At 49.5% G+C, this 27,568-nt stretch overlaps 2 protein-coding genes across 6 annotated transcripts; one reads left to right on the top strand and one right to left on the bottom strand.

Moving 5' to 3' along the window:
* Window positions 1–555: 555 nt before the first annotated feature.
* FCMR (Fc mu receptor) lies at window positions 556–14,482 on the top strand. 2 transcript variants are annotated; one of them, XM_033852694.2, is made up of 9 exons: window positions 556–574; window positions 706–777; window positions 7,833–8,168; window positions 8,917–9,048; window positions 10,007–10,229; window positions 10,380–10,516; window positions 10,840–11,016; window positions 11,276–11,334; window positions 13,622–14,482. In XM_033852694.2, exons 2-9 carry the CDS (start codon window positions 741–743, stop codon window positions 13,796–13,798), a joined length of 1,278 nt encoding a protein of 425 aa, XP_033708585.1. In that variant the 5' UTR covers window positions 556–574; window positions 706–740; the 3' UTR covers window positions 13,799–14,482. The 2 variants fall into 2 exon arrangements, with proteins under 2 accessions (XP_033708585.1, XP_073658692.1); XM_073802591.1 differs by lacking the exons at window positions 556–574; window positions 706–777 and having other exon boundaries at window positions 7,976–8,168; window positions 9,009–9,048.
* Window positions 14,483–15,374: 892 nt separating this feature from the next.
* IL24 (interleukin 24) lies at window positions 15,375–21,142 on the bottom strand. Of its 4 annotated transcripts, none has more exons than XM_033852699.2 (6): window positions 20,967–21,141; window positions 19,432–19,633; window positions 18,315–18,377; window positions 17,279–17,437; window positions 16,746–16,820; window positions 15,375–15,845 (listed from the first exon to the last, which is right to left on the bottom strand). In XM_033852699.2, the coding sequence occupies exons 2-6, from the start codon at window positions 19,600–19,602 to the stop codon at window positions 15,762–15,764; spliced, it is 552 nt and encodes a 183-aa protein (XP_033708590.1). In that variant the 5' UTR covers window positions 19,603–19,633; window positions 20,967–21,141; the 3' UTR covers window positions 15,375–15,761. The 4 variants fall into 4 exon arrangements, with proteins under 4 accessions (XP_033708590.1, XP_033708594.1, XP_033708589.1 ...); XM_033852703.2 differs by having other exon boundaries at window positions 16,746–16,817; window positions 19,432–19,630; XM_033852698.2 differs by having other exon boundaries at window positions 19,432–19,630; window positions 20,967–21,140.
* Between the last annotated feature and the right edge of the window lie 6,426 nt (window positions 21,143–27,568).

Here is a 27,568-nt window from a genome sequence, read left to right as displayed (position 1 = left end):
CCGTGCCTGGGCCGCCGTGAGAGGGCAGCACCTTAGGGAAAGAGTCGGGGAAGATGAGGGGTGGCTGATCTGAGGGGGGATGAGCTGCAGTTAAGACCCCAGGAATGATGTTCTGTGGGAGAGAATGCCAGTGATCATCTAGTCCCACCTTCATTTCCTAGATAGAGAAATGCAGGCTCAGAGAAAGGTAGTGAATTGCTCAAAATCCACAGCTGGTATTTCCACATAGTAGGTCTCCCAAAGCATGTGTCAAATGAGTTCAAGGGCTACAACCAGCACCTTCTGACTTCAAGCCCAAGCTTCTGTCCATACAGCTGTCCTCAGATGCAGAAAATTGGTAAGGAGGCTCTTTTATCCTGAAGACAGGCATAAGGGGAATGACTGTGGCGCACTTAAAGCGTGGGAGGAGCCCCCAAGGCAGAGAAATAGCAGAACTGGTAGTTTCTAATAGTCTTCAGAAGCTGCCTCGAGGCACTTTGAACCCTGGTGACCCATTCTCACTGAACACAACATGTTTTCTCAGTTCCTGACTTCCTGTTTGGTTTGCTGGTATATTCTTTTTCATCTAAAACTGGTAAGCAAATAAAATAGGTTGTCATTTCCTCATTTTCAAGCCATACTCCTTGTGGGCACCAGAAATCTCTTTCAAGCCTCAAACAGTGAAGGGCTCCTGGGTGAGCAGTGGGTCTCTGTCCCCCTCTCCAGGGGCTCTTGGATGGGACCTTGGTCTGGAAGGAGCCATGGACCTCTGGCTTTGGTCACTTTACTTCCTGCCAGGTAAGTGTTGTGGGGAAACACACTGGACGTTGTATGAGGGTTTAATTGGCCACAGGTAGGGGAGTTGCTGTGCATCTCCAGCTCTGAAGTTTCTGGATGGATTTAGTTGCAAACCGGTACCTAGGGCAGGACATGGATGGAGGTCCTCCCCACTCCCAGTTAGTGCGCCTCCCTCTACTCCAGACACACCTCCTGCTCGCTCAGGAGTTGACTTGTAAGGGCTGAAGATGCCACCTCTCCAGACATATCGGCCTGTTAATATGGAATCTCAAAGCAAGTACCTCCTACGTTCTTTCTTCTTACTTCTACATTCTCTTTCTTTGGATCTCTTTAACGCCTGAATTTTCAAAGTTCCAATGTAAATGAAGTCTCCCTAACCCATTTGGTAGCCCTAATCCATTTCCTGAGCTCCATATCTCAATTTACAGCTGTCTCCTGGGCACTCCCACTTCCATATCCCATCAAGATCAGAAATGCAGCAGGCCTAACACCTAACCTCAAATTCCTCACTGGTCACCACCCAAATCAGCTACTCTCTCTGTCTTAACTATCCCTGATATCAGCTGTAAAATGCCAAAATAGCTTTTTACCACCTCTTCCTATTTATCCCCAACCAGACTTTGACCTAATCAATGGCCAATTCACGTAGTTTCTAGATTCACATTTACAAGGATGAGAAGCCATGGCAGCCCCTACTAGAGACATAACAGAGGGAATGGAAAGGAAGACCACAGGATCACCTCTTAACTATCTCTCCCACTTCCTCCAACCTGATCAGCCTGTAGCTCCAGATCAACCTTCCTTCATCTTGACTGTGATCATAGGATCATCCTTTCCAACAACCTTCCATGGCTCCCACTGCCTACTGAATCGAACTCCTTAAATACAAACTCCTCTCTTGGCCTCCCTTTTTTTTTTTTTTTTGTGGTACGTGGGCCTCTCACTGCTGTGGTCTCTCCCGTTGCGGAGCACAGCCTCCAGACGCGCAGGCTCAGCGGCCATGGCTCACGGGTCCAGCCGCTCCGCGGCATGTGGGACCCTCCCGCACCGGGGCACGAACCCGTGTCCCCTGCATCGGCAGGCGGACTCTCAACCACTGCGCCACCAGGGAAGCCCTTGGCCTCCCCTTTTATACTCTGAGCTTATCATACTCCCCTGTACTTTCCTAACCTCCAGCCAATGGGACGCCTCTTTGAACATGTGCTAGACTTTCCTGCCACCATGCCCTTGCTCATGCCATTCCTGCTGCCGGGAATAGCCTTCCACTCACCTCCACTATTTATGGGTCCTTCAAATCCCATCTCAACCTCCACTTTCTCGTACATGTTCCACAGGCCCCTCTTCTGAACCCCAATAGCTGACCCCGTTCTACCTTGTATTGTAGCTCAGGGTGTGTCCACTTTATTTTATTGATTCAATGGTAAGCTTCTTGGGGGTCAAAGTTGTTTTTTATTCATACTTGCTTTCTTTGTAATGACTGGAGTTCGGAAGAAAGTCAAATCTTTGAATCAAATATTGGAAATCCCTAAAAACCCAAGGGAATGAAGTTTTAATGAAACAGACTCTGTGAGAGGTGGTAGGACATAGGTGATCACAGTGGATGGTTAACTAAACTTAGACCTGAGAGGGAAGAGGGATTGGGTGGACGTGGAAAATGTCTAGGAGTGAAGGGTACCTAAATTGTACCCCTGCAGTCTGTCCTGAGCAATACGACCCTTCTAGCCAGAGGTGTCCTTGCTCTGGGCCTGGTCCTTCTCCACTTGTGCCCATCTCCACAGGGTGAGGCGTTCAAGGCCCCAAAGGATGTGCCTACTCCAAGCCCACACCCACACCCCCTCTTCTAGACCTCAAATTCCCTGTCCAAATGTCTCTGGAACCACCTTCAATGACTGTGTGAGATTCTATCCTGGGTCTTCTGTCCTAGGGTGACCCCTTGGCCTATAAAAGGGTGGCTACAGGTGGCTGTTTGGGAAGGAGATGGATGGAGCTTGTACACGCAAGCTGGGTCATCCCCCATGTATATACCAGGACCATTGTGGAGTGGGCAGGAGCCAGGGATGAGAACAGAAAGGAGAGAGGCCAGAGGATAGAGGCAGGAAACTTGGAGCCATTTTTCCCTGCACAGCCATGTATTAGAGTGGACATCCAAGGAGTGTGTAAATTTGTCAAGATAGGGGGATCATTTATTCAACAGTTTTTTAGCCTGATAATTAACTTTAAAATATTTAGACGTATGATATTTGGGTCTTATTTGTATTTCTGCCCCAGGTCCTGCAAATGTGGGGGTGGTCTTGGTCCCAGAGCCCAGTGCATGAGGCACAGACTATAGGCCACATCGCCTGGGGCCCTAAGTGGAGTTCCGTAATAAAGCAAGGCAGTAGCATAGGGTATACACTTTCAAACTTTTTTTACCTTGACCCATAATAATACATACACTTGATGCTGTGGCCCAGTACACATACGCATACCTAAAATTTATTCTTGATTCTTTAATATGGGGATGACTCTGGGGCTTCAGCACTTGGACAGATGTTGGTGCTATTTTTGGAGATGGGAACAGCTTGTGACGGAACAGGCTTTGGAAGAAAAATCAAGAGGGTTTTGTTTGTTTGTTCTTGCCATTTAAGTCTGGAAAATATCTTATATGTTTGAGTGAAGTGCAAGAGCAGGTGTCAAAAAGGCAAGTTTGGAGCCCAGAGGTAAAGACAAGACTGGAGATCCATATTATGGTGAGATCTATATAGAGTTGGTATTAAAAGCCATGGAAGTAAATGAGCTAGTGTGGGGGGAAGCAAGGAGGACAGAGAAGAGAACAGGCCCAGCGTCAGGTCCAATGCTGATAGAGAAGGGGAAGGAAGGAAGGAAGGAGGAGGAGAACTAAAGTGAACAGATAAGGAGAGATAAGTCAGGAGATTGCAAAGGAACAGTCATTGAGAGTGTAATGTCGGGGAAGCCAGGAGAGGAAAGCATTTCAAGGCAGGAAGGCTCAATTCCACCAAATGCTGCCAGGAGAGCAAGAAAAAAAAGGATAAAGAAGTGACCATCCAACATGGCAACAAGTAAAGTTTTGGTGACCTTGACCGGAGCAGTTTCAGAGGAATACTGGAGCCATAATTCTGACAGATATAGGTGGAAGAGGAATCGGGAGATGGAGGAGTGGATTCAGTGATTTTGAGAAAGTGAACAGAAGAGGGGTGGCAGCTGAAGGGGAGGGGAGAAGTCGACCAAGGGTTTTTCCAGTATGGGCCATATCAGGGCGTGTGTGTAAGCCATGCAATGCTGGAGGAGAAGAACCAGTGAGACAGACAGAGAAAGGGGGTGATTGCAGAAGACATGCTCTAAAGAAGGTGATGGCATGGATTCAGGATAAAGGTGAAAGGACTGGCTTTTGAGAGGAGGGGGACACTCCATCCACAGCGACAGGGCCGAGGGCAGACAGCGGGCCCAGACACACACAGGTTAGTGTGGGCGGAAGTGGGAAGGAGCATAGGATGCTTCCCATCCTTTTAAAAAAATCCACGCTCCATTGGATAAACATAAAACTCTCAGGTCAGCTCCCTTCTTCCAGAGATTCTGCTGTGTCTTGAGTTGATAGGGTCCTCATCGATTTTCCCACCTAGAAAATCACTGCTACACGGAATCCAAAGTCTGTTCCCAGAGCACTGCCACCAGCCAAGGCCTTGGGGGCCTTTACCTTATTTTGCATTATGAAAAAAAGATTTTTTCCATGTTCCAAATTGGATATTTATATCCAACTATATGTTGAGAGTGACTTTTTAAGCTACATATATCCCTTTCCCCTACCATCACCACTGAAAATCAAATCACCAACTTAAAGATTAATGACACTTAGTTAGCAGCCTCTCTAAAATGTCAATATTAAACAGCTTGGTTCCTTTAGATACCTTCTCCCACCCCTTTCTTTTTTCCCCCGAATCATTTGGAAATGTAGTTAAGGGGTCCAGAATTGCAAAAATTCAAGGGCATCTGGGATGCTTATCTAAGAATGCAGATCCACAGGCCCCATCCTAAGCAGATATAATCACATTGCTTAAGGGCAGGACCAGGTTATCTGTATCCTAGCAAGTTCCCCCAAAGGAGTCTTATGCACACTGTGCCTAAGTTCTAAACCTGGAGGTTATAGCTATCTTTTTTTCTACTTGGGAAATCTGCTTTTGGTTAGAAGCTACTATGAACTCCAAGGAGAATGGGATCTGGTCATTTTCATCTCACCCATTAGTGCTTCCTTGGGACCAGAGTTCAGTGTACGCAGCAGCTTTCCTTGTGCTTCATCCATCCAAAGTTTGCACGATAAGGATGTCTTAGTCAGCTCCAGCTGCTGTAACAAAATACCATAGATTGCGTAGCTTAAATAACAGACATTTATTTCTCACAGTTCAGGAAACTAGAAGTCCTAGATCAAGGTGCTGGCAGACATGATTCTCTGTGACGGCCCTCTTCCTTGTTTGCAGCCATCTCCCTGTGTGCTCACATGGTCTCTTCTCGTGCACACGGAGAGAACAAGGACACTAATCCCATTATGAGGGCTGCATCCTCATGACCTCATCTAACCCTACTTACCTTCCAAAGGCCCCACCTTGTAATACCATCACTTTGGGGGTTGGAGTTTCAACACATGAATTTTGGGGAGATACAAACATACAGTCCATAACAGAGGACCTGGGCAAGCCAGGGGGTTACCAGCAGCTCATTGCTGAGCAGAGAGGCCACTGGAGGCATCTGCACAGGTGATGACCCCTCTCTGCTCTGTCTTGCGCCTGCCCATTTTACAGCATCTCACCCTTGAGAAAGCAGCAGGCATGCCCTTTTCTGGCTGGGTTGGTCCAAAAATGTTTGCATGCTCATTCTCAGGTGCTGGGCTTTACACACAGGTATGGTCCTTCTGGACATACAGGGGATTCACCTATCCCCTTGGTTGGGTGTTTGTCCTTTGATGGGTCACCCTTCCACTGGCACGTTCCAGTCACAGAGCTACCTCACACGTCTGTTTCCAGGGGATTTAAAGCAGTGTTGGGTTATTCATGAAGGGTTTCCATGTCAGATCATACATGTCTGGTGGGCCCCTCTTCTCCCCACCACACTTACCAGCTACACTTTCAGATCGTAACATACTCCTGTAAATGTCCCCAGCTAGCCCCTATCTAGCCTCCTCTACCCCCATCTCATGTTGCCATGGTTGTTTCTGTTGTCCATGTTCTTCCCTCTCCCCAGAACATCCTCCTCGACTCTCTCTGCTCATCTAGGAGGCTCCAGCCCCACTTCTTTCCTTGACTCCTTGGAGCTATTCTTTTTTTTTTTTTTTTTTAAGAGAGAATCTTTTTTTTTTTTTAATTTACTTTTGGCTGCATTGGGTCTTCGTTGCTGTGTGTGGGCTTTCTCTAGTTGCGGTGAGTTGGGAGTTACTCTTTGTTGCAGTGCACGGGCTTCTCACTGTGGTGGCTTCTCTTGTTGCGGAGCATGCATTCTAGGTGCATGGGCTTCAGTAGTTGCGGCACACAGTCTCAGTAGTTGTGGCGTACGGGCTTAGTTGCTTGCAGCATGTGGGGTCCTCCCTGATCAGGGCTCGAACCAGTGTCCCCTGCATTGGCAGGTGGATTCTTAACCACTGTACCACCAGGGAAGTCCTAGAGCTATTCTTAATGTTTGCTCTATGGATGAATTTCAGGAAGTTTGTGAACATCCCTCCCCGCCTCGTGAACGTGCCATGTTCTCTCTCCTGTCCCAGCCTTTTTGGGGGTGGTTCTCACTGTCTAGAAGGGTCTCTCCTCCACCCTAGTCCACAGCCCCCTCCCCCCACACACATTTCATCCTCTGAATTGTCTTCCCAGAAATATACTGGGACCCACTTAGCTGACAATTAATCATACTTGGACTTACTTTCTTCTCCAGCTTAGACCTGCCTTCTCTCAGCCAAAGCATAAGCTTTTTGATGTCAGGGACTCAGAAACCACCCCTTTTATTCCACCCTGCTCCACACCACCCCCAATGCACATACAATGTACACACACACTCAAATATACCCTTGTTTCCTTCTGTGTTCCCTTCCTCAGTGAAGACAACACCATCATTCTCTGAGTTGCCGTCCACACCCAGTCCTTCAGGTCACAACTTACACATCACGTCTTCCAGAAAGCCTGCGTCAAATTGTATCATCCTCTGCAGCAGACTGGATCAGGCGCCCCTGCTTGCTGCTTCCAAGGGGCTCGTGTATTTACGCCGTGGGATTTACTATACTCTGTTGTCACATAGTGGCCGTCCATTTGTATCATTCAATAAATGATTTGTTCTGTGAGGGAGGGATGCCAGGCACCTTATCACATGGAAGGCATTCAACTGATACTTGTTGAATGATCGAATAAAAAAACTGGAGGTGAATGGTTGTTTTGGTTGGTTGGATGGATCTGAGCAAAACAAAACTAGACAGAAAACCTGTTGGAGCCAATTGTACCATGCCTCCCGACACCACCCTGAAGTCACTCAGGGATCATGGGCTGGTTGCGGGGATCACTGTGGCACATTCTCTCCCCCTGGAGTGGGGTAGTGGCTTTGACTGTACTTTCAGGGGGTTGATGTCTGGGTCCATATGGGTTCAGGTTTGGTAACAAGGCTGAGGATTACATTAAGGCTTGGGCTGGGGAGAGACTCAGCCTTGGGCATAGGGCTATGGATGGACATAGAGCTGGACCAAGAATATAAATAGGGTTGGGGATGGGAAGAGGCTGAGGATGCAGCCAGGGCTAGAGATCATGAGAGGGCTGAGGCTCAGGGCTGGCTGAGGCTTGGGCTGCTAATGGGGATGGAGTTGGAAGTAGGGATGAGTGTGAGGCTGGGCTGGGGCCTGGGTTGGAAACAGGGATGGAGCTGGAAATAGGGATGAGTGTGAGGCTGGGCTGGGGCCTGGGTTGGAAACAGGGATGGAGTTGGAAATAGGGATGAGTGTGAGGCTGGGCTGGGGCCTGGGTTGGAAACAGGGCTGGAGTTGGGGATGTGGCTGGGGATGGGGCTTCCTCTACATTAACTCCCTCTCCCTGCAGTCGCTGGAGCCCTGAGGGTCGTTCCAGAAGTAAAGGTGGAGGGAATGCTGGGAGGATCCGTTGTCATCGAGTGCCCGCTTCCTGAAATGCATGTGAGGATATATCTGTGCCGGACAATTGTTGAGTCTGGAGGATGCGCCACCGTGGTGTCCAATAGGAACTTCGTCAAGAAGGAATTCAAGAATCGAGTCACACTGGAGCTGTGTCCAGACAGGAATCTGTTCCTGGTGGAGATGACAGAGCTGGTCGAGAGTGACAGCGGGGTCTATGCCTGTGGGGCAGGCATGGACACAGACCGGGGCAAGACCCAGCAGGTCACCCTGTCTGTTCACAGTGGTAGGTGCCCCACACGATGGAGGCTCTGGCCACCCAGAAAACGTTTCCACTCAGGAAGGCTGGGACGACAATGGGACTGCAGCAGTCCCCACACTCTTACACTATTCCCATATTAGCAAGTCCAGTAGGAATTGGGATCTGTAGAGTCGAAACCTCATAGAGTCAATGAACTTCACGGTCCACCAAATTTTCTATCCAAACTGTATGAAAGGGACAGGATAGGTGCTCTCCTTGTGTGGTATTTTACTCATCCTACCCAGGGCACGAGGCGAGTGTGGGGTGAGATTGAGGAGGGGCTCTGAGACTGAAGGAAATTGGAAGCAAAAGGACATAATTATTACCATAATTGTCCCGTGAGAGATATCAGGGATAAATATAAAGGAAAGACAATCATTTTTCACAGTTGATGGCCAAATTTGTTACTTTATGATCTGATCCTTTCTTTATTTCTCCCGAATCCTTCCTTTTTTCTTTTCTCCACTGACTTCCTCAGACATACACAGCACTAATTCAACAACCTAGATTCCCAATGGTCTCCGATGGTTTTGCAGGGAATGCCGACGGGGTTAGGGTGAAAGAGGATTTCTGTCAGGGAAGCCCCCAGCCTGGTTATTTTTCTTCTCCCTGCCCTCATCCCCTCACTGCCATCTGCCCTAGTTGAGTCAGCCTCAGCTCATAGCAGCAGTCCCTTCCTCAGGCCTCAGTCTCGTCCTAGAGACCACCAATGGACTCCTCTTGCCTCCGGTAGATTACGGGCCTTTCTGGGAAGAAGAGCCAATGCCTGAGCCTCCAGCATGGTTTAACAGATTTCTCCAAATGCGTATGCCTCTTTGGTTCCAGATGCCCGAACATGCCAGTTCTTTGGAATTCATATCCAAAGGTCAGTTCCCCAAAGGTAGGGTAGGGGAGGTGGGGGAGATTCTATGGCATTGTGAAAATGGAGGAGGGGGTACATGTTCAGCTCGTAGGATGGTTGGCAGAGCAGAGCTGCGTCTCAGATGTGTATTTCCCTGCCTTAGGAGGGGGTACCTCCCTGAGATCTGCATTCCAAGTCTTTCAAGCCCATCCTTCAGCACGCACACTTGGCACTAGTTGCAGAAATGACCCATCACCACCAGGTGGCACCACATGTAATGAAGTTTGTGCTCCATTCACAAAATCTAGCTCTTTTATGAATGACTGCGGGAAACCAAGACTGGGCAGACTTTCCCAGCCAGAGGTCCTCCTGCTTCCTGCTCCCCATAGGGCTGTCTACCATTCGCTGGCATACTGATTTAACAGCTCTATTTTACAATAACAAGATCAATCACGATTATACTAATGATACTTTTACATTTCTATACCATTTTCCTGTCTTAAATGCATTTTGACATGCAATAGTTACATCACATCCTCACATCTGCCCTGTGAGGTAGATACATTAATTGAATATTGTTACACTAAAAGACCGCTGGCCATTGAGAGAGGGATCGTGTAACTGAGCTCATTGTATACTCAAGGTTGTGACTGACAGGTGTGGGATGGGGGAGAATAGACAAGCACATAGATACAACACAAGGCAGAGTGGGAACTGAACTACAAACAAGGTTTTGTCCATGCTTAGAGGAGCGCAAGCTCTTCTGCCTGGGAAGTCACAGAAGACTTTCTGTAGGAAATGGAGTTTGAAGCAAATATAGACAGAACGTACTAGATGCAGATGGCATGCTCAGGAGGCATTTCAGGTGACAAGGACTGTGAGAACAAAGGTAGTCTAGGTAAAAGGGAAGCATGTGTTCTGGAAAGAAATGGTTGGCCCAAGGCTGCTGGAGACTAGAGTTTCTTCCTGCTGTGTTCTGTAGTAACCACACCAGCTCAAAGGACCGAGGCCCCTCCAGCACACCATGCCTCCCCCACCACCTCAATCACCCACCGCCCTCGAGTTTACAGGGCATCTTCAGCAGCAACTGCCCAGCCCACCACCCTCCTGCCATCTGCCACAGCCTCAAAAACCTCAGCACAGGAGGAACTGCTCAGGCTCCAGACGGCCAGCTACAACCACCAAACCAGGCTTCACAGGCAGAGGTAAGAGGCCTGCACCGTCCAGGGTGAGAATTCTGTTAACAAAGGGACAAACTTGTGAGCTACCTCCAAAAAAGTTGGCTACTTGCGTGCTGCCTTACCCCCCTCCCTTCCTGACCTCTCCCTTTTCTCTCCCCCTCCTTCCCTCCTCAGTTCACTCAACCAGGGCCCAGGCCCCGTGTCTGGGATGGAAGACCAAGGCTTCTACATCCTGACCCCCACCATCCTGGGTCTCATCCTGCTGGCACTTCTGGGGCTGGTGGCGAAGAGGGTCATTCAGAGGAGGAAAGGTGAGGGCGCCAGGCTAAGTTTCCGAGAGCCGAGCTTCCCCAAATCCCAGCGCATTCAGATCCCTCTGACCTCCCGGGGACACTCAGGCGCTTTAGACGAGCAGCCTGGGGTGTGGGGAACGTGGCACGGGGCTCAATGGTCTGGAAATGGGGGCGGGGAGGAGCGCGGCCTGGGCCCTTTGGTCTTCAGTAAGCACCCACACGTCAGACATTGCCAAACACCAGGCAAACAGACAGCCTTTAGTTTTCTAAGACTGGGAGGGGGTGCCCATGGGCCTCTGACGCCCTCTTCCTCTCTCCTTCCCTGTGGCTTTACCGAGAAGCTCTCTCCAGACGGGTCCGCCGACTGGCCGTGAGGATGCGCGCCCTGGAGGCCTCACAGCGGCCCCTGTCACAGCGGCCACGCGTGTCACAGCGGCCACGCGTGTCGCAGCGGCCACGCACCCAAAACAACGTCTACAGCGCCTGCCCTCGGCGCCCTCGGGGGGTGGACGCTGCTGGTGAGCAGGCGGGCAGGTGGGGGAGAGCGGGACAGGTCGCGGGGAGAGGGAGGCGGGCTGGGGGAGAGCGGGACGGGCCGGGCGTGCGAGCTGGAGCAGCCAGACACTGCGCGGCGCGGAGGTTGAGCCAGAAAAACCCGCCTTCAGAACAGCCGCGTGCAGCGCGGCCGGCTCCTCCTCCCCCGGGTTTCCGGCAGAGCTGCGGGTGGGGTTGGATCCTCGGCCCCGCCCTCATGTCGGCCCTCCCGGTTCCTATTAGGTGAAGGGGCGGCACCTCTCCCATGCCCCGGAGCATTGGCGCCCCCAGCCCCGCCGCAGGTAAGCTCCGCCCCGCCCCCTGATTGGCAGCTGCGGCCCTAATGGGCGGCCCCAGACCTGAGCTTGGACCTGAGCGCAGTCGGTGGAGCTTCGGCTTAGCTGGGGGGCGGGGGCTTTCGCAGCGGCTCCCCGGGCCCTGAGTCTGGGAACTGGTATCAGTTTCCTCCTTTGATGGTGTCAGTAGGCGACTACGCAACAATTGTGGTAGACTTAGTTACACGGCTTTTAGCCAAGCATTTCTCATGGGATAAATGGGAGCTTAGTAGAGGATGATAGATGGTACCTCTACAAATACGTGAAGGGCTTTCACGTGGAAAAGATTCGATTTCTAGGAGATCTTAAGGGGGTGGAAGTTACCCAGTTTCACCTTAATATGAGGAAGTACTTTCTAGTAAGCCCTCGAAGATGAGAGGAGGTTGTTTACCCATCACTGAAGGCAGTTAAGCCTGGCCTAGAGACGTAGATAAGATTCAACACTTTGGATGAAGAAGATTCCTCTTGAAATCTAGGTTTGGACATAGGGAACTCATCTTTCTTTCTTTTTTTTTCTTCTCATCTTTCTATTGAAGAAAAAATCTGCCATTTGGCAGATGTGTGAAAAACCTTTAAACTATTCATTCGTGTTTGTTTTCCCAAATTTCCCATTTTGTTCTCTAAAGCAGCCTACCATAGCCGAAACATTATTACTTCAGGAACCAGTAAAAACTAAGTGTGGCAAGTGTCCCTGATTTAATTAGGGGGTAGGCTAAGCTAGTGCAGTAAACCCTAAACCACGGCCCACAACATGGAAGCCTCCTGGCAGGTAGCCAGGAGGAGGTGGCCTGAGCCATGGGGTCATCCAGGGACTCAAATGCCTTCTGCCTGTTGCTGCACCACCCCCTGGAGTCTTGCCGCTTCCATCCTTCCGTGGTCAATGCTCAATCACCAGCACCATGTCTGCATCCCAGCGCATGGGAGGAAGAAAGAGAAAGTCGCTTTATTAAGACCATGACCCTGAAATTTCACACATCACTTCTCCCTGCATCCCACTGGGCACAGTTTAGTCACGTGGTCACACCTGCCTTCAAGGGAGGCTGAATAATGTATCCCTGGCTCGGTAACCGTGCCTTGCTACAAGGGGGAGAGTGATGCCCGGCAACAAGCAACAGCTCTGCCCCCATCATGCCCAGCTTCTTGAGCTTGCCCTCAGCCCTGCTGGAGAAGGTTCACAGTAGCTTAGGTAGGTCCAGCGGTGCCCATCTATTCTACACTTACCTCAGCCCTTTTCTCTGGAACTGCTCTGTGACCACACATGCCCTCACCTGGCCCAGTACCTTGTTCAAATTTTACCCTTCCTCCCTGCTTGAAACTCACATTCCCACTATCAGGGATAAAAATCTTGATGGAGCAAGTTGACAACAAGGTGCCTATGATTAATGACTGAGTATTTTAAGCCTTCACAGGGAGTGACGTTTTAAAATTTTTTAAGCCAAATGAATCTCAAATGATGAACTGTAACAGGCAGTGGGAGATATATTTTTGAAGCAAGCTGCTGCTCAGCTTGTACTTGGTAAAGTACAGAAAGTAACAGCTCCTTTCAGTGAGCACCTACTCAGTGCCTACTGTGTTCAGGGGGCTGAACTTCTGGTTCTCAGCACTTGTGTCAAAAATGTGTGACTTTCCCTACTGCAGCCTTCCTGGGTGGATGTTACAATAGTTGTGCCGTGTTAGAGTCATGGCATAGCCCTGCCCTCCGAGAACTGATCCGTCCTGAAGGCAGATGGTCCTGAACTTTCTTTCTGGGGAAGCGGAGTTCCACATGGCCTGCCACCTTCCTCTGCTTCACCAGCCGGCTCCTTCCTGGAATGCACTGTCATGTCACGTCACAAGCTCTCCATGGAATAAAAGCCCTATGGAGGTGCAGAGGATGACTCATGCTACTTCTGATAAGTCCCTGAGAAGATGCATATTTATTCCACAAGTCACATCATCTAATCCCAGAGGGGAAACTCCTCCAGCAGCTGGTTCTCCTTCAGACCCGTGCTTAGTCACATGATTTTAGTCTGAGCCCCGTTTAAGGCATTTCCTGTCACATTAGATCTAAGTGTTTTCCAGTTATTTGGGGTTGAGACGCCACCCTGAAAATCCCCAGGGCTGAGCCACCTGATGGAGCTCAACCACCTCTGTGTTTTGCCTTCTAGAAGACAGCAACCACATGCATGCTTCCCCCCCACCCCACCCCATTGCCTGCTGTCGATGCTACAATCACCCTACCCAGATCCAGTGATGCTTCTCCGGTTGTTCCCAGGTGTCGGAAACTCCCTGGCTCCATGCCCCATCTGTGAAGATCAGCTGTGAATATGTGAGCTTCTACCACCAGCCTGCTGCCAAGATGGAGGACACGCATTCCGATGACTACGTCAATATTCCCTGCCTGACTCAGCTCTCCAGCTGTCCCCCTGGGCCCAGACCTTGGTGCCAATGAGTCTTGTCTCTATGCTGGTTTCCAACACCCGCTCCATCCATTTTCAGAACCCTCATTACTCCCACGTCCCACCTCGAGTCTCATCCCTGTCTGTTTGCCCTGAGCAGTGCTCAGTCTCCCCTCCCCCAGCTCTTCCTGGACACTTTTGCAGCCCCCTGTGGTTTTCAGGTGGGCTCCGGGAATGCAGAGCATTTGTCCTGATGCCACTTGCTTCCTTTCCAAGCCATGCAACAGGCTGTGGGATTTGCAGAGTGTCTTTGATCACGCGGTCTTTGCTGCCCTGGATCTAGACCACATGGACTGGAGCCTAGGCATAGCTGTTGCTTTGAAAGCCCTTCTCAGTCTTGGGTTTCCCACCAGTAGAAGGTGCCTGAACTTCTTTGTGAGGACATGCTTCAGCCCTGAGCTAGGAAGGGACCTTGTTATGAAACACCCCTTACAACCTCTTTGCCCAGATCTTAGGGCTGGCATTTACCAGTGATCTTCTATTTGTCTGGAGTCCTATGAGGGCAATTTATTTTGATGTGATGAAGGGTTGTAAATTTTCAGAACCATGCTTGTTAGTGCTAGTGATATATGTGGATACCCTCTTTACTCTAAGTCTTCCTCCCTTGATGCACCTAAGTACCCTGACTCCAGCATTCGCCCTCTTTCAGAAATAGAATAGTTTTTGTCATCTATTTATCCTTCTTCCATGCACTGAAATGTGTGCACTTATCTTAGCCTTGGTCTATTTGAGCTATCCAAAGGCATTACATCTCTCTGCTTTCAGAAATGCACCTCCTCTCTTTGCCAGTCCAGGTGGCTTATAGCCAGGTGGGGGAGAACAAGGATATGGGATTCCTGGAAGGCCAGTTGTTCTGCAAGAGAACTCACGTCATGGAAGAAGAGACATCCCACCTCCTACGTACATTCATCCTCTTCAGTGTTCTGAACAAGGGCAGAGTTAGGCAGACATTATATGTTTGGATTGCAATCAACTACAAAGTTCAGTCAAAGCTTGAGACTAGAGAATGTCCCGTCTTGCTTTTAGGAAGAAGGCCTTTCCCAGACACACAACTCAGCTTCTCTGGGCACTGGTCCAGTGATAGAAAGGAAAGGTTCCCGAGGTGCCTGCTTTTTATGAGCAGGGAATGTCATCACAGATGGGATAACACATAACCCTAACCCTAACCTAACCCTAAATTATATTCGCACCACCATCATACCTGTCATCCAGGTATGATGACACCATCCACGAGGTCAGCTTGACACTGGCACCCTCCCAAGTGGCAGATAAGGGACGAGTGAGTAGGATAAGAAAGAGAGTACCCAAGGGGCAGGGATGGTGGGAGTGAGGTGGGGAGTGTGGGCAAGAAATGCAGTGTTTAGGGAGAGTCTGCTTTGTTCTGGTCACCCCCCTGCATTATATCTTTTATCATTTATATTTCAAACCAGTGCCCTCCCCCTCATCCCAGTGCTCTGTGTACGACCCCTGCAGGTGTCATGACAATGTGATTTCCATGCCCTAAAGTTCAACTTCACATCCCAACATCCCTCATTGTTCCTCAACAATTCAAAGACAGGTTAAAAAAAATCCAATTAAGCATTTACTGAGCACCCATCCTCTACCCCACGTGGTGGCAAAGATTGTGGAGGATCAGAGAGAAGCGTGGGGCACTGTCCTTGCTGCCTTCACAGAACTTTCATTCTGACAAATAAATAAGGTGTCGGTTAAAACACTGATAGGAATTAAATAGCGTTGTAATAAATATAGGAATCTGCTTTGTAGGTTATTCGCAGCACCCGAGGGAACCTTCCACAACTGTTGTTGGGGTCCCTTAAAGAATGAAGTCTTTGAGGATAAGCCTGTGCCAAGGATGGGGCCCATGGTCAAGGATGTGAAGCACCCAGAGAACATCATGGGGACGAACGCTTGTTTGAAATGACACAGAGAACGAGGAGGGTATCCTGGCCTAGGCCTTCAGATCTGGTAGAATTTCTCCATCCAGGTCAAGAGAATGTCCACTTCTCCAAAGGCTTTAGTCACAGCTGCTTCTCTGTCCAACTAAAGAGAAAGGAGAGTTGAAGATCTGTCATGTTAGCCACAAGAATAGGTTTCCTTCCGACACCTGAACCCGGTCTGACTCCAAATCATGAGCTGAGTCCCCTTTGGGATGGCCTCTGACAAAGTCACCTACCCATCAATTATTCCCCGTCTATGAGTGTTGTCTGCTTCGGAGGTTAGGACGGGTGGGTTGGTGAGTGGCAACGGATAAGGAGTAAGGGAAAAGCATCTGGAGTCCCTGACACTAAGAATCAGAATCCCAGCGCAGGGTGGATTCTGTCCATCCCCTGAGCCCACTGTGCAGATGAGGAAACTGAGGCCCGGGTGGCCCCTTTCCCTTGTATATTATTGCTCTTCACCACTTATTTATAAACTGGGGTATCTGTTCCTCAAAAAATGATCAAAATTGTATTTGCTTTGCGGGGGAGCTGGGTATGAAATTCGGATTTTCTTTGTTGTCTTAATTTAGGAAAAGGCAACATAATTCCCGTAATTCTTTTTCACAGACTAGACCCTTTGAACATCATGGAAAACACGCAATGTGTGTTGTGCTCGGGGGTTCTCCCTTCCTTCCCCCTCACTTCTGACTCCAATCGCCCACCTCAAGTACCCATAAAACTCTCACTTGGGAATGTCCTTGGTAGTGAAATCATCTTGTAGGGAAATATAATAGCACTTTAACTTGAAAACTGGCAGAAAAATAGGCTGCCATTTGTGGTATTTATGCAGAGGATATGGCAACTGACGCAGCGACAGCTGTGCTAAGTCAGGTGGCTTTGGGGCCAGCCAGGTGGAGTCAGCTGCACTGGATTCTGCACTCGGTCCCTGAGGAGCAATTGTGTGACACTTCAGGCTAGTCTACTTCCAGCGGGGCAGCTCTCCGTTCCTGGCTTTGATTACCTGTTTAAATGCTCGCTGGAACAGTAGAAACCGCCTGCGTGCACTCTCACTGATGGAAAACATCTCCTTTTCCTGCTGGATAACAGAAAAAAAGTGTGCCAAGTGTCGGGTAGGAGCAGAGGCGAGCTGCCTCCCGCTGCTTCCTAATGATGCCAGAGGGGTGCCTGAGGCCTAAGAGGACAACTCCAAATCCCGTGTCCCCAAGGTAGCCAATGCTGACCTCCCACCATGCAGCAGGGACTGTGTCCTTTAATTCTCACAGTAGTCTTGCCACATAGGGGTGATTATCAGCATTTTATAGATAAGAAAACCAAAGCTCAGAGAGGTGAACCACCTTGCAAATGGACACCCAGTTGGTTAGAAGCAGGCCTTGATTTGAGCCCAGAACTGCTGGTGCCCAGAGCCTGTGCTCTTTTCCATGACACCTGCAGCTCCCTGTCGTGGAATAAAAGCCAGGGCCAAATAAGGGAAGATGAGTCTTCTGAAAACATAGCATTTCCTGTGGGCCTCAGTCCCAGCTTTGTTCTACTCACACTGGGTTGCAGTTTGGACACGATGACAATAAAGTTGTTGGCCAGAGTAGAGAATGACTTCAGGATCCTGAATTCAACTGCCTTATCGTGGTAGTTTTTGAAGACAGTGTTCAAGTAGAACTCCAGCAGGGCATGGATGAGGTAGCAGCTTTCAGCCTCCTGGGGAGGGGCGGGGTCACTGCGGAGCCAAGGCCTCTGCCCACCCCAGCCCTGGATGAACCACTCACGTGCCATGCAAGGCAAGATAAGCACAGTAGAGGCAGCGATCCTCTAGGAGATGCTGATAAACGTTAGATCTTAAGGAGCCTCCAGGCCCCTTTGTTTGACAGGAGGAACCGCAGACCCAGAAAGAGGGGACTCACCCAGGGTCCCATGGCCGGTCAGTAGCAGACACAGCCTAGCCCCCAGGACTCCTGACTCCCATCTGGTTAGTATTCTTTCTTCTATACCACATGGCCTCTCTAATAGCTCTGGGCGGTGATGGACCTTGAAAAGCACCAGATCTTGATTGGTTGAGAGTTGGCAGGGAAAAGGCTTGGAAGGAGAAGAAAGGAGGAGAAAAGAAAACTAAGTATCCCTGAGCACAGGGATTGCACACTGGCCCTCTGAAGTGCCACAGAGGGAAGCTCAGCATCTCTCAGGGATCAGGGCTCAGTCGTCTCTGCTCATTGCCTAGATGGGTGATGAGTAACAGGTGAGAAAAAAGCAGGGGCATGGAAGTGGCCTAAGCACATGCTCACTGGGCCGACAAAAGCGAGAAATCTAGACTGATGGCAACTCTGGCTAAATGGAGACAGAGGTTTACAAGCCGCAATCCCCGCCCCTCTCCTCATGCCACATGTTCACATGCCCCAGATACTGAGATGACAACCCCAGATATTACTTCTCTGGCTCACTACCAAGCCCTGTCCTGGGCAGGCTCAGCCCAGGGCAGAAGTGAAGTCCTCTGTCAGCCTCCCCTAGACAACCCCTCAGCGTCACCCATAGAAGACCAGCCACCCAGAGGAGGCACCATCCTTCCCCAGCATCTGATTACCGAGACATTCTGCAGAACCTCCTTCCGCAGCAGCTGGACACTCGTGATATTATCCTGAGCTTGCTTTGGGGAAAGAAAGAACAGATGTCTCCAGGTTGGGGGTCAGCATAGAAACCGACCTTGCAAATACACGCTGTTTCCCCAAACCCCTATCCAGTCTGTGAGATCTCAGAGGCCAGAGGGAGGACCCAGGAAAGGCCATGCTGAGCTGGCCCCTGGGGTAGGGGTACAAGGTTCCAGGCCCAGAAAATCACCAATCTTGGCCCCCAGGGGCAGATGGAATCCCAGGAGCTCTTAGAGCTTTGATGAGGGACCTGTTTGATCCCTTTGGTCACTTGAGGCAGGAAGAAATAAGCCCATGTGGTTTAAGATCCACTAGGAATGGGATGTTACCCCCATATTCTGGGGCGGGGTGGGGGGCTGCCCCTTGGAGCTTCCCCTGCAGCCCACCCCTCATCCCAGTTCTTGAATCTTGAGCCAAAGAATGCTTGAGAGGAAGGAGTTTTAGAGCTCCTTTGTCCCACCTCCTCATTGTGCAAATAAGGAAACTGATGGGGGCGAAGGTAGGGGTTGCTGTACGGCTTGGTTTCAAGGTCAAGATCATACATAGGTGCCCTGTCTCCAATGCAGCACCCTCCCCTCTTCCCTAGCTGCCTCATCAACTCCTTCTTTCTGCCTTGCATGTGGTTTGTCCTTTAAGTACTACATGTCGCAAGCTCTATTAACCATTCTTTCCCAGCTCAGCATTAAACATTCTTTGACCTTTACTCAAGGCCTAAGCGGGTGGGAACAGGATAGTAGGAGCTGGCAAAGCAGTAGGTGAAAACTCTGGTGGGTCTCGAAGGATTTCCCATGACTTCCCATTGGTGGAGTCTCGTGTGACCCTGGGACATAGATGAAGCTCAAATGAATCGGGCTCCCTTCTTTCTTCCTCGTGGGCTGTGTTTCTTTTCCTACAGACTGGCCACATCTTTCTGAGCCTCCGTTTCCCCAAGGGCAAGAGGAAATGTAGACTCGTGATACGTCTGATTTCACTGAGTTCCTAGATAGGGAAATGATGATCATGCTGCAAAAGGAATCACCCCCACGGCTGGCTTCAGAGCAGCGCTTCACTCACCACAATGTCCTTCATGGCCTGGAAGGCTTCCCACAGCTCCTGAAGAACTACCCCTTCTACTTGGCAGGGCCCAAATTGGAATTCTTGGCCCTGGACCCCTGGCCCCTGGCTCCAGAGAAGCAGGATCAGACTCAGGCAGGGAAGGGCAGCCATGCGCACAGGAGAGCCCATCTGCAGCAGAGGAAGGAGCGGGGCGATCCTGCTGGAAGAAAGGGAGGCATCCCTCTGAGGCAGGCCCTCTGCCCCAGGAGGGGTACACCCCAGAGTAATGCTCCTTGGCTCTGCCTCGGCCAGCCTCGGGGACACACAGATGGGAAACCTGAAACTAGAGTGGCTTCCCGGTGTTAGAATAATTCAAACATGTGGCCTTGCTGAGGTGCCCTGGGGTGGGGCAAGGTTCTTTCTGCCACTCGGTCTCATACCCATTGGTCTGGCTTTCCCACTATCTGCGCCCCCCCCAATCCATGTCACACACACACCCCCTGCACCTCCTTCCTTGCTCTGTTATAGTCAACTCTAGCCAACCACCTGCCAGTCAGAATTTGACCAAAAAGAGTGAAGAAATGAGGAGGGCCATTTCTTCACTCTTTTACAATGTGCCAAAGAACTCATATAGGGAGCCCAAGCTCAGCAGGATAGAGAGCTTAACTAGGCGTTTGCCTGTCTGAGTTCTGCCCTTAAGTCACCGGGCACACGTGGACAGGTCTTTCTCCCCTCCCCCAGGAGAAGGCCACCTCCGACTCATGAGGAGCCGTGGGTTTAATCCTGACCCACAGGGAGGGACTGATAGGATTGATAGGTTACGGTCACATACTCACTATGCCACCTCAACTGACGGACTGGCTCTCGACTCTAAGAATTAAATTTTCAGGTAACTGAACAAGAAGAGGAATCAGATTTCCAGAGGAATCACCTATAAAACCTTCCACTGAAAGACTCTGTGAAGAGCCCCAAGCCAGAGGAAGGGAACCCCATTGTCTGTCTATCATAATCGTATGCAGAGATTTCTTCTCCCTAATTTCTTTGTCCTTTGCTTTTCTTCCTTCCTTCTTTCCTCAGAACTCAGTCCATCCCTCCCTTTCTTTCTCCTGGCCCTGGTCTCACACCTGAGGACACTCAGTCTTCCACCCCTAAACTGGGCAGGAAGCGGGGAGAAGGCCTGTCTCTGGAGTGCCTGCCAACACATGGGCCAGAGAAGTGGGCCCAGAGCCAGCACCCATTGTCCTGTCATGCAGCTCTGTGCTTCAGCCTCTCACTCAGACTCTTTCCATACCCTTCTTGCAAATTCCACAGGATCTGCAGCCTGTCTTGCAAATTCATCTCTAGGCCTCATAATCCTCCTGGCCTTCCTCTCCTCCAGCCTAAATTCTTCTGGGTGTTAAACCCAAGAAAGCAGCTCAGCCTCACGGTAGATCTCGCCCTTACATAAACACTGGAAAAGTTGGCTTCTGCCATCCCCCAGCCCCCATTCCCAGTAGGGCAGCGGTCAGTGTAAGGCTTCAAAGCCAAGTACTCAAGACTCTCCCATCACTCACCTCAGGTCCTAGAAGTGATGCTTGAGGGTTTGCTGTTTAGAGGTGGCTGGTTCCTGTTGTAGAGGAAGAGGGTTGGGCAGGCGCCCCTACCATTCAGCGATCAGGGTGCAACTGTGAATGGAAGGCTCCTGTTCCAGCTATGGAAGCAGCTTCAAAAGTAGAGGTGCACAGGCAAGCCAGGCTTTGTGGAGCTTCCTATATATGGGGGCTGCGGGGGAGGGGCAGAGGAAGAAGAGGGAGGTGGAGAAAGGGAAATTGGTCATGCTGTCCTACAGAATTGCTTCACTGCCTAGTCACCCTTCACTCTGAGACAATGCGGCAATGGAGAAAGCAGCCTCTGAGGTGAGGTGATACCTGGGTCTGAGTTCTAGCTCTGCCGCTGTCGATGTGCCAGGGGCAGGGTGTCTAGCTACCTCAAGCCTCAGTTTCTGCATCCGTAAAATTAAAACAAGCAAACAAACAAAAACCCATCCCGCCACCCTCAGAGGGCAGGCGTAAGGAGTAAATGCAAAAGTGCCACAGAGGTGCTTTGTAACCCCTATACACAGGTAAACCAATTATTACTGTACAGAGTACACTAGTCTCCTTACTGCTAAAATCACTCAAAAATTAAGCCCTATTTAATGATGCAACCGTAACCCAGAGGCCAAGGATGGCCAAGATATGTTTCTCCTTTAATCGGTCAGGGACAAGAATTTTAGGAGTGTTTCCTGACATACAGCCACCCAGGTGTCTAATCACTCAACCAAAATGTGCCCCTTCTCAGGTTCAAGTAGAATAAGGAAGCGGCTGTGCATGGCCAGGTCTGGAAGGATGGGAGCCCTGGTGTGCTTGTGGTCTAGCCTCAGCAGTGCTGCTCTGCCTGGGGTCACCCAGGGGATGCGTCAGTGCAGCATCAGGAACACCAGTGCCATCAAGAGACCTGGCCTCGGGCTTCCCTGGTGGTGCAGTGGTTGAGAGTCCGCCTGCCGATGCAGGGGACACGGGTTCGTGCCCTGGTCCGGGAAGATCCCACATGCCGCAGAGCGGCTGGGCCCGTGAGCCATGGCCGCTGAGCCTGCGCGTCCGGAGCCTGTGCTCCGCAATGGGAGAGGCCACAACAGTGAGAGACTCGCGTACCACAAAAAAAAAAAAAGAGAGACCTGGCCATGTGTCCAACTAGCAAGGCACTCCCGCCTTCAGTTCTCTGGTTGTAGAATGAGGGGCAGACTGGAGCAGTGTTCCCAAAGCATGTTCCACAGAATCTAGTCCTGAAGGATGCTTGTCTGCAAGACTCTCCACGAAACTAGGGATTTCACTGTCAGTAAATTAGAGAAGGCTGGCATGTGCTAGCCCCTCTTGGAAACCTATAGTACCCTGTAGAGGCAGGGGGCCAGGCGTGGGTTTAACTTTCTTTAACCCAGCCTGACCCTAGGAAACACAGTTTGAGAAATATTGGACGCTGAATGAGGAATTGGCAAACTACCGGCCAAGAATAAGCTAAGAATGGCTTAGCCCGGTGACAGAAGGATAGTTTTTATATTTTTTAACGATTGAAAACAAATCAAAAGAAGAACATGTTTTGTGACACATAAACGTGTGTGAATTAAAATTTCAGTGTCCATAAATAAATTTTTATTGGGACACAGCCAAGCCCATTTGTTTACATGTGGTCTAGGGTTGCTTTCGTGCTACAGTGACGAGGATGAGTAGGTCTGAGGCCATATGGCCCACAAAGTTGAAAATATTTACTCTCTGGCCCTTTGCAGAGAGAGGTTGCCAAGCCCTGCTCTGAATTACTTTCTTTCACAAACATTCTAAGAGTTTCCTTAAACCTGGGTCCAGGCAAAGCCATGGGAGTAGAAATGTGATGTGAGGGGCAGGATAACTTGCTCCGGCTCCGGGGAGGAGGAAGGACAGGGGACACTGGGAGGAACAGCCCTTCCAACCTCTCCAGGTGGCCGACCCTTAATCTCTCTGGCACCAGCACCCCTTCCCTCCGTCACACTCACAGTGTTGTTTGTTTTCTTTAGTAAATCAAATACATGATGCAATCCCCAGCCAGCAGGCTGCCCAGCTGCCACTGCTGCTACAGGTACCACGCGTGAGTCCTTTGCTCCTGGAAGACCTGAGTCTCGTCCTCTAGTCCTAGGCAGGGGCCCACATCACCCTTTTTCCCTTTTTCCCTTCAGGGTCTAGCTCATTACTAAAAATCCCTAACTATGATGGGAAGAAGATGCCAAGAGGCATTTATGAGACAAAGTAAGAGTATTGTGGTAATAGATGACAGGGAGGCAGGAGAGGGCTGGAGAGACTAGACAGGTGAGCTGAGAGGAAAAGTGAGCCCCTAGAGCAGCCGCAATCATAGACAACTGTCTACCGATCGGCAGGAGGGTGGGAGGGATGAGCTGCTAGCAGAGCAGGCTAGGACCCACCTGGGGTCATGAGCTGCTCATGCTGTCTAAGGAAGGAGTAATATAATACGGACGTTCCAGGCAAACACGTGTCTGCCTCTCAGGCTTGGCTGAGCTTATCGTAGCAAGACTCCCCAGGGAAGGGAGAGCATGGGGAGAACCCAAAGACCTTGGTCCCACGACACCTGAGATCACTGGTTATGAGTTCGCGTTTTGCATGCATGCAGACCTGGGCCCCAAACATGATGAGCCCCTAGGAGCTCTCTGACTCTTCTCTTCCTCATCTGTAAAACCGAGTCCTCATAGGGCCACAAGGAGCCAATGACGTAGAGCCTTGCTCCTCAAAGTGTAGTCTGTGCTCCAGCAAAACAGCAAGATCTGCAAGCTCATTAGAAATGCAAAATCTCAGACCCTTCCCCCAAAGCTACTGAACCAGAAGGTGCACTTTAAAAACTCTCGAGATGATGCTTATGTATATTAAAATTTAAGAAGCATTTACATAAAACACACGAAGGACCATCCGGTATCTTCCACATGGTAAATGCTTAACAAACGGGGGCTTCAAGTGAAGGAGAAGGAACTAGAGCGGTGATTCTCAGTGGAGCAATTTTGCCCCCAGGGGACATTTGACAATGTCTGGAGACATTTTACAGTGCACAGGACTGTGCACAGGACAGCCCTCACCACAGAGAATTATGTGGTTCCCAAAGCCAACAGAGCTGAGGCTAAAAAATCCTGGACTAGAGGAGAGTAGTGGCTGTGGGGAAAGAGCTGACGTAGGCGTAGAGAAGGATTAGAAGGGTACCCTTCTTGGGGGACAGGGGGAAGCAGTGGACTGATGAAATGATCAGGAGAGGGGACAAATCAAGATGGCAACTTGGAAGGCAGTGACTAAAGGCTCCTGGGTGGGAGCAGATGGGCGAGGCCTGGCTCCCTGGCTCACCACCATTCCCCCCACGCCCCTTTCCCAGAGAAGCTCGATGTCTCAGACTTTGAGAGGCTGGAGAAAGGGGGGCTGGTCCCTTAGTCCAGATCCATGTTTTTTCATCCAAACTCCATCCTGGACCAGACTAAGACCAGGGGCTCTTCTAATCTCTCTGGAAACTTGGAGACTTTTCTTCACAATAATATTGGACAGGAGAAAATGTCCTCTGAGGATAATCTTTGATTTACAAGGCCACTTTCTTCCCTGAATACACTTTATTGGATTGAGGAGGTCTATTCTGTTACTCTCAGGCCACGCCTGTCCCATATGTATGTGTATATGTACACATGCATTTCACGTATGTCATAGCCTGTCTGCGGTCTGAATTTTACCTTTGAGAAGTAACTCTGTTCCCACCCCACATCCTCTACAAATTCTCCTAAACCTATATATAGAGAAAAGGACTGAACCAGGATGGAGAAGTTTCCCTTCTCCACTCCTGGGTGAGGCAGTGAAGAGCTCACTCCTAAACCTGAATACCCCCTCCTTCTCTGATTAATGGAAATGCCCTGCGGGAGAGAAGTGATGAGAATGTGAATCAGTATTTCCTGAGTGCCAAGACATAAAAGAAAGTTACAGCATCATTTTTCTTCCCTGATTTAATCTTCACTCTAACATGGATTGGTATCTCCTTATTTGGCTGGGAAGCTCACACACTGATAGATGTGGGATTTCTGGGCTTTTGTTAGTCCTTTTCCCTGTTTCAGCTGCCGTCATTCCAGGAGCAGAGATGAGGGGTGGGTGTCCACTGGTTGGCCCCCTTAGACTGGCACTCTGCCGTTCCACCTTGTCCTCTGTCACTAGTGTAATAAATGATTTATTATTACAGGCATTTCAAAGGAGGAGAGTGAAAACAAACATAGATCATTCTTACATCTGTACAGCATGCTCAGATGAACAAAGTACCCCCAAGTGAAATTTCTCATTTGATATTCACTGTCACAAGTATGTTATGAGAAAGAGGATAGATATTATTAACTGTCCTTTGCAGATTAGAAAGCTAAGTATCAGAAAAGTCAAATAATCTTCCCTAGGTCACATAAATAAATGACAGAATCAGAACTAGAGTGCAGGTCTTCTGGCTCTCAGTCCAGTATTCTTTCCTCTGTTCCACCGTTCGTCAACTTCTCAATCTTGCGTGTATTCACACATTTAATGAACAAACATTTCCTCAGCACCAACTGAGTGTCAGAAAAGTCTATACAAAAGATGAATGACTATGATAACAATTTATAAAATGTCCAGAAAAGACACAGCTATAGAGATAGAAAATATAGTACTGGCTGCCTAGGGCTTGGAGTTGGGGACTGGGTGGATAGAAGGAATTGAGGGTGACTGCTAATGAGTACAAGGTTTCTTTGGGGGGTAAGGAAAAATGTTCTAAAATTAGATTATAGTGATGCACTCTGTGAATATACTAAAACCCACTGAATTGTACACTTTAAACAGTGAACTCTGTGGTATGCAAATTATATCTCAATAAAGCTGTTAAAAAAAAGAATTAAGACCCAGTACCTGTGCTCTAATGAGTCAGTAGAGTGGATACACTTGCAAACAGATCAATTGCAACACGAGTCACGGGAGTGTGTTAACACCACTAACAGAAGGATGGAACCAGTGGAAACATAAATGTGAGGCAGAATCTCGGTGAGGTGTGTATTGGATGGTGCTGGAAGGGGTTGAGAAGCTTTCTAGTGGAGGTGACATTTGACCTAAGGCTTGAAGCCTGAGTAGGAGTTTGCCAGCAAAAATAAAGGGAGGGCACCTGCTGGAGACCACTGTGACCTCCACTAATTCTATGGCCACACAGCTGCTATAGGGGACCAAGGCGAAGAAGGTTCTGGAAGTTGCTGGAAGAAGGAGGATAACTGTTCTTTTGCTTGAAAGTTAAGGGAAATCAATGGACAACAGCAATTTAAATACAGCTGCAGGGTATGTAAGGTAACCTAGTGTTACTGAGCCTTGGGAGCTACAGACAGGAATGGAGAAGTGGGGTGAAGGACTTGGGTCTCGGCTTTCTAAGCAAAGACTTTGACCAGTCACAAGAAAGAGAAGCACAAGAGACATGCAGTTCTGAAAGCTGCAACTGCCTCCCAGGAGTCAGGCTCTTGTACCCTCCCACAGCCTGCAGAGCATCAACTTTTGGGTCCCAAGGGCAAGAGTATTTTAAATAAATACACGGCAGTGCACAGGGTTGGGGAAAATGATAGTGACAGAGTCTCCTGAGTAGATCCAGGTGATGAATCATGGTCCATGTCCCCTGTGCCAATCTGTGTCTCACATATTCAAGGTTGCTTTTTTTTTTTTTAAGGTTGCTTTTTCTAACAGATTCTTTTTGAAAGGAAGAAAGGAAAGGAAGAAAAGAAAAAAATAAAGAAAAGAAAGAAAGAAAGAAAGAAAGAGAAAGAGAGAAAGAGACAGAGAGAGAGAGAGAGAGAGAGAGAGGGAGGGAGGGAGAAGAGGAGGAAGAGAGGGAAAAGGCTTCAGTGGGAATGCCATGTATCCCATCCCAAGTCATTCAACAGCGTCAATGCTCCCGAAATAGCGCCTCTGCCTACCTCCTAGCCAAATTCATTCTCTAGACCTACAAGGACATTTTTAGAGTCCTAGACAGCAGCAGTCGCTCTACTCCTGTGCTCTTTTCTGATGGCACCGTTGTCATCGCTCCCTGTGCCCTGGTTGTCTTGTCCACCAGGCCATGAACTCCCTAGGCACCGGCTCTGAGTTTTCTCCATCTCAGAATGGCCCTCAGAACCTGGCACATGGCAGGTGCTCAGTAAGCATTTGTTGAATAAGTGCATTTCATATGACTGATCCCCAAATCTAATTATGTACAGGCCCCAATAGCCTTCTGGGCTGTTTATAAACAGGTCTTTGCCAAGTGTTGACCAGTTTGCTTAGGCAACAACCATTGGGTTGGGAGACACGGCCTTGAATCCCATGGCCTTATTAAACACCTGGACCAGCTTTGCGTGTGTCCATAGTATGAGAGTAAAAACTCATGAAATTATGCTATAACCATCCATCTGATTGTAGAATCCCAGGGAAACAGAGTCTGTGATTAGGCCAGCACAAGAGAGAGTCCTGGGTCTGTGAATAAGAAAGTCTTATCCTATCCTAGAGCTTCCATACTGCTGCCTTCATGCTTTCTCTGCGCCACACACACCATTCTGCCAAAGGGAGAGATGTCCCTATTTCATCTGTCTTATAGACTCTCTCCCAGT

Source organism: Tursiops truncatus, chromosome 1 (assembly GCF_011762595.2).
Source record: "Tursiops truncatus isolate mTurTru1 chromosome 1, mTurTru1.mat.Y, whole genome shotgun sequence".
In the NCBI taxonomy this organism is placed as follows: domain Eukaryota; kingdom Metazoa; phylum Chordata; class Mammalia; order Artiodactyla; family Delphinidae; genus Tursiops; species Tursiops truncatus.
The sequence above is the reverse complement of the archived record's forward strand: the minus strand, read 5'-3'. Positions and strand labels throughout refer to the sequence as shown.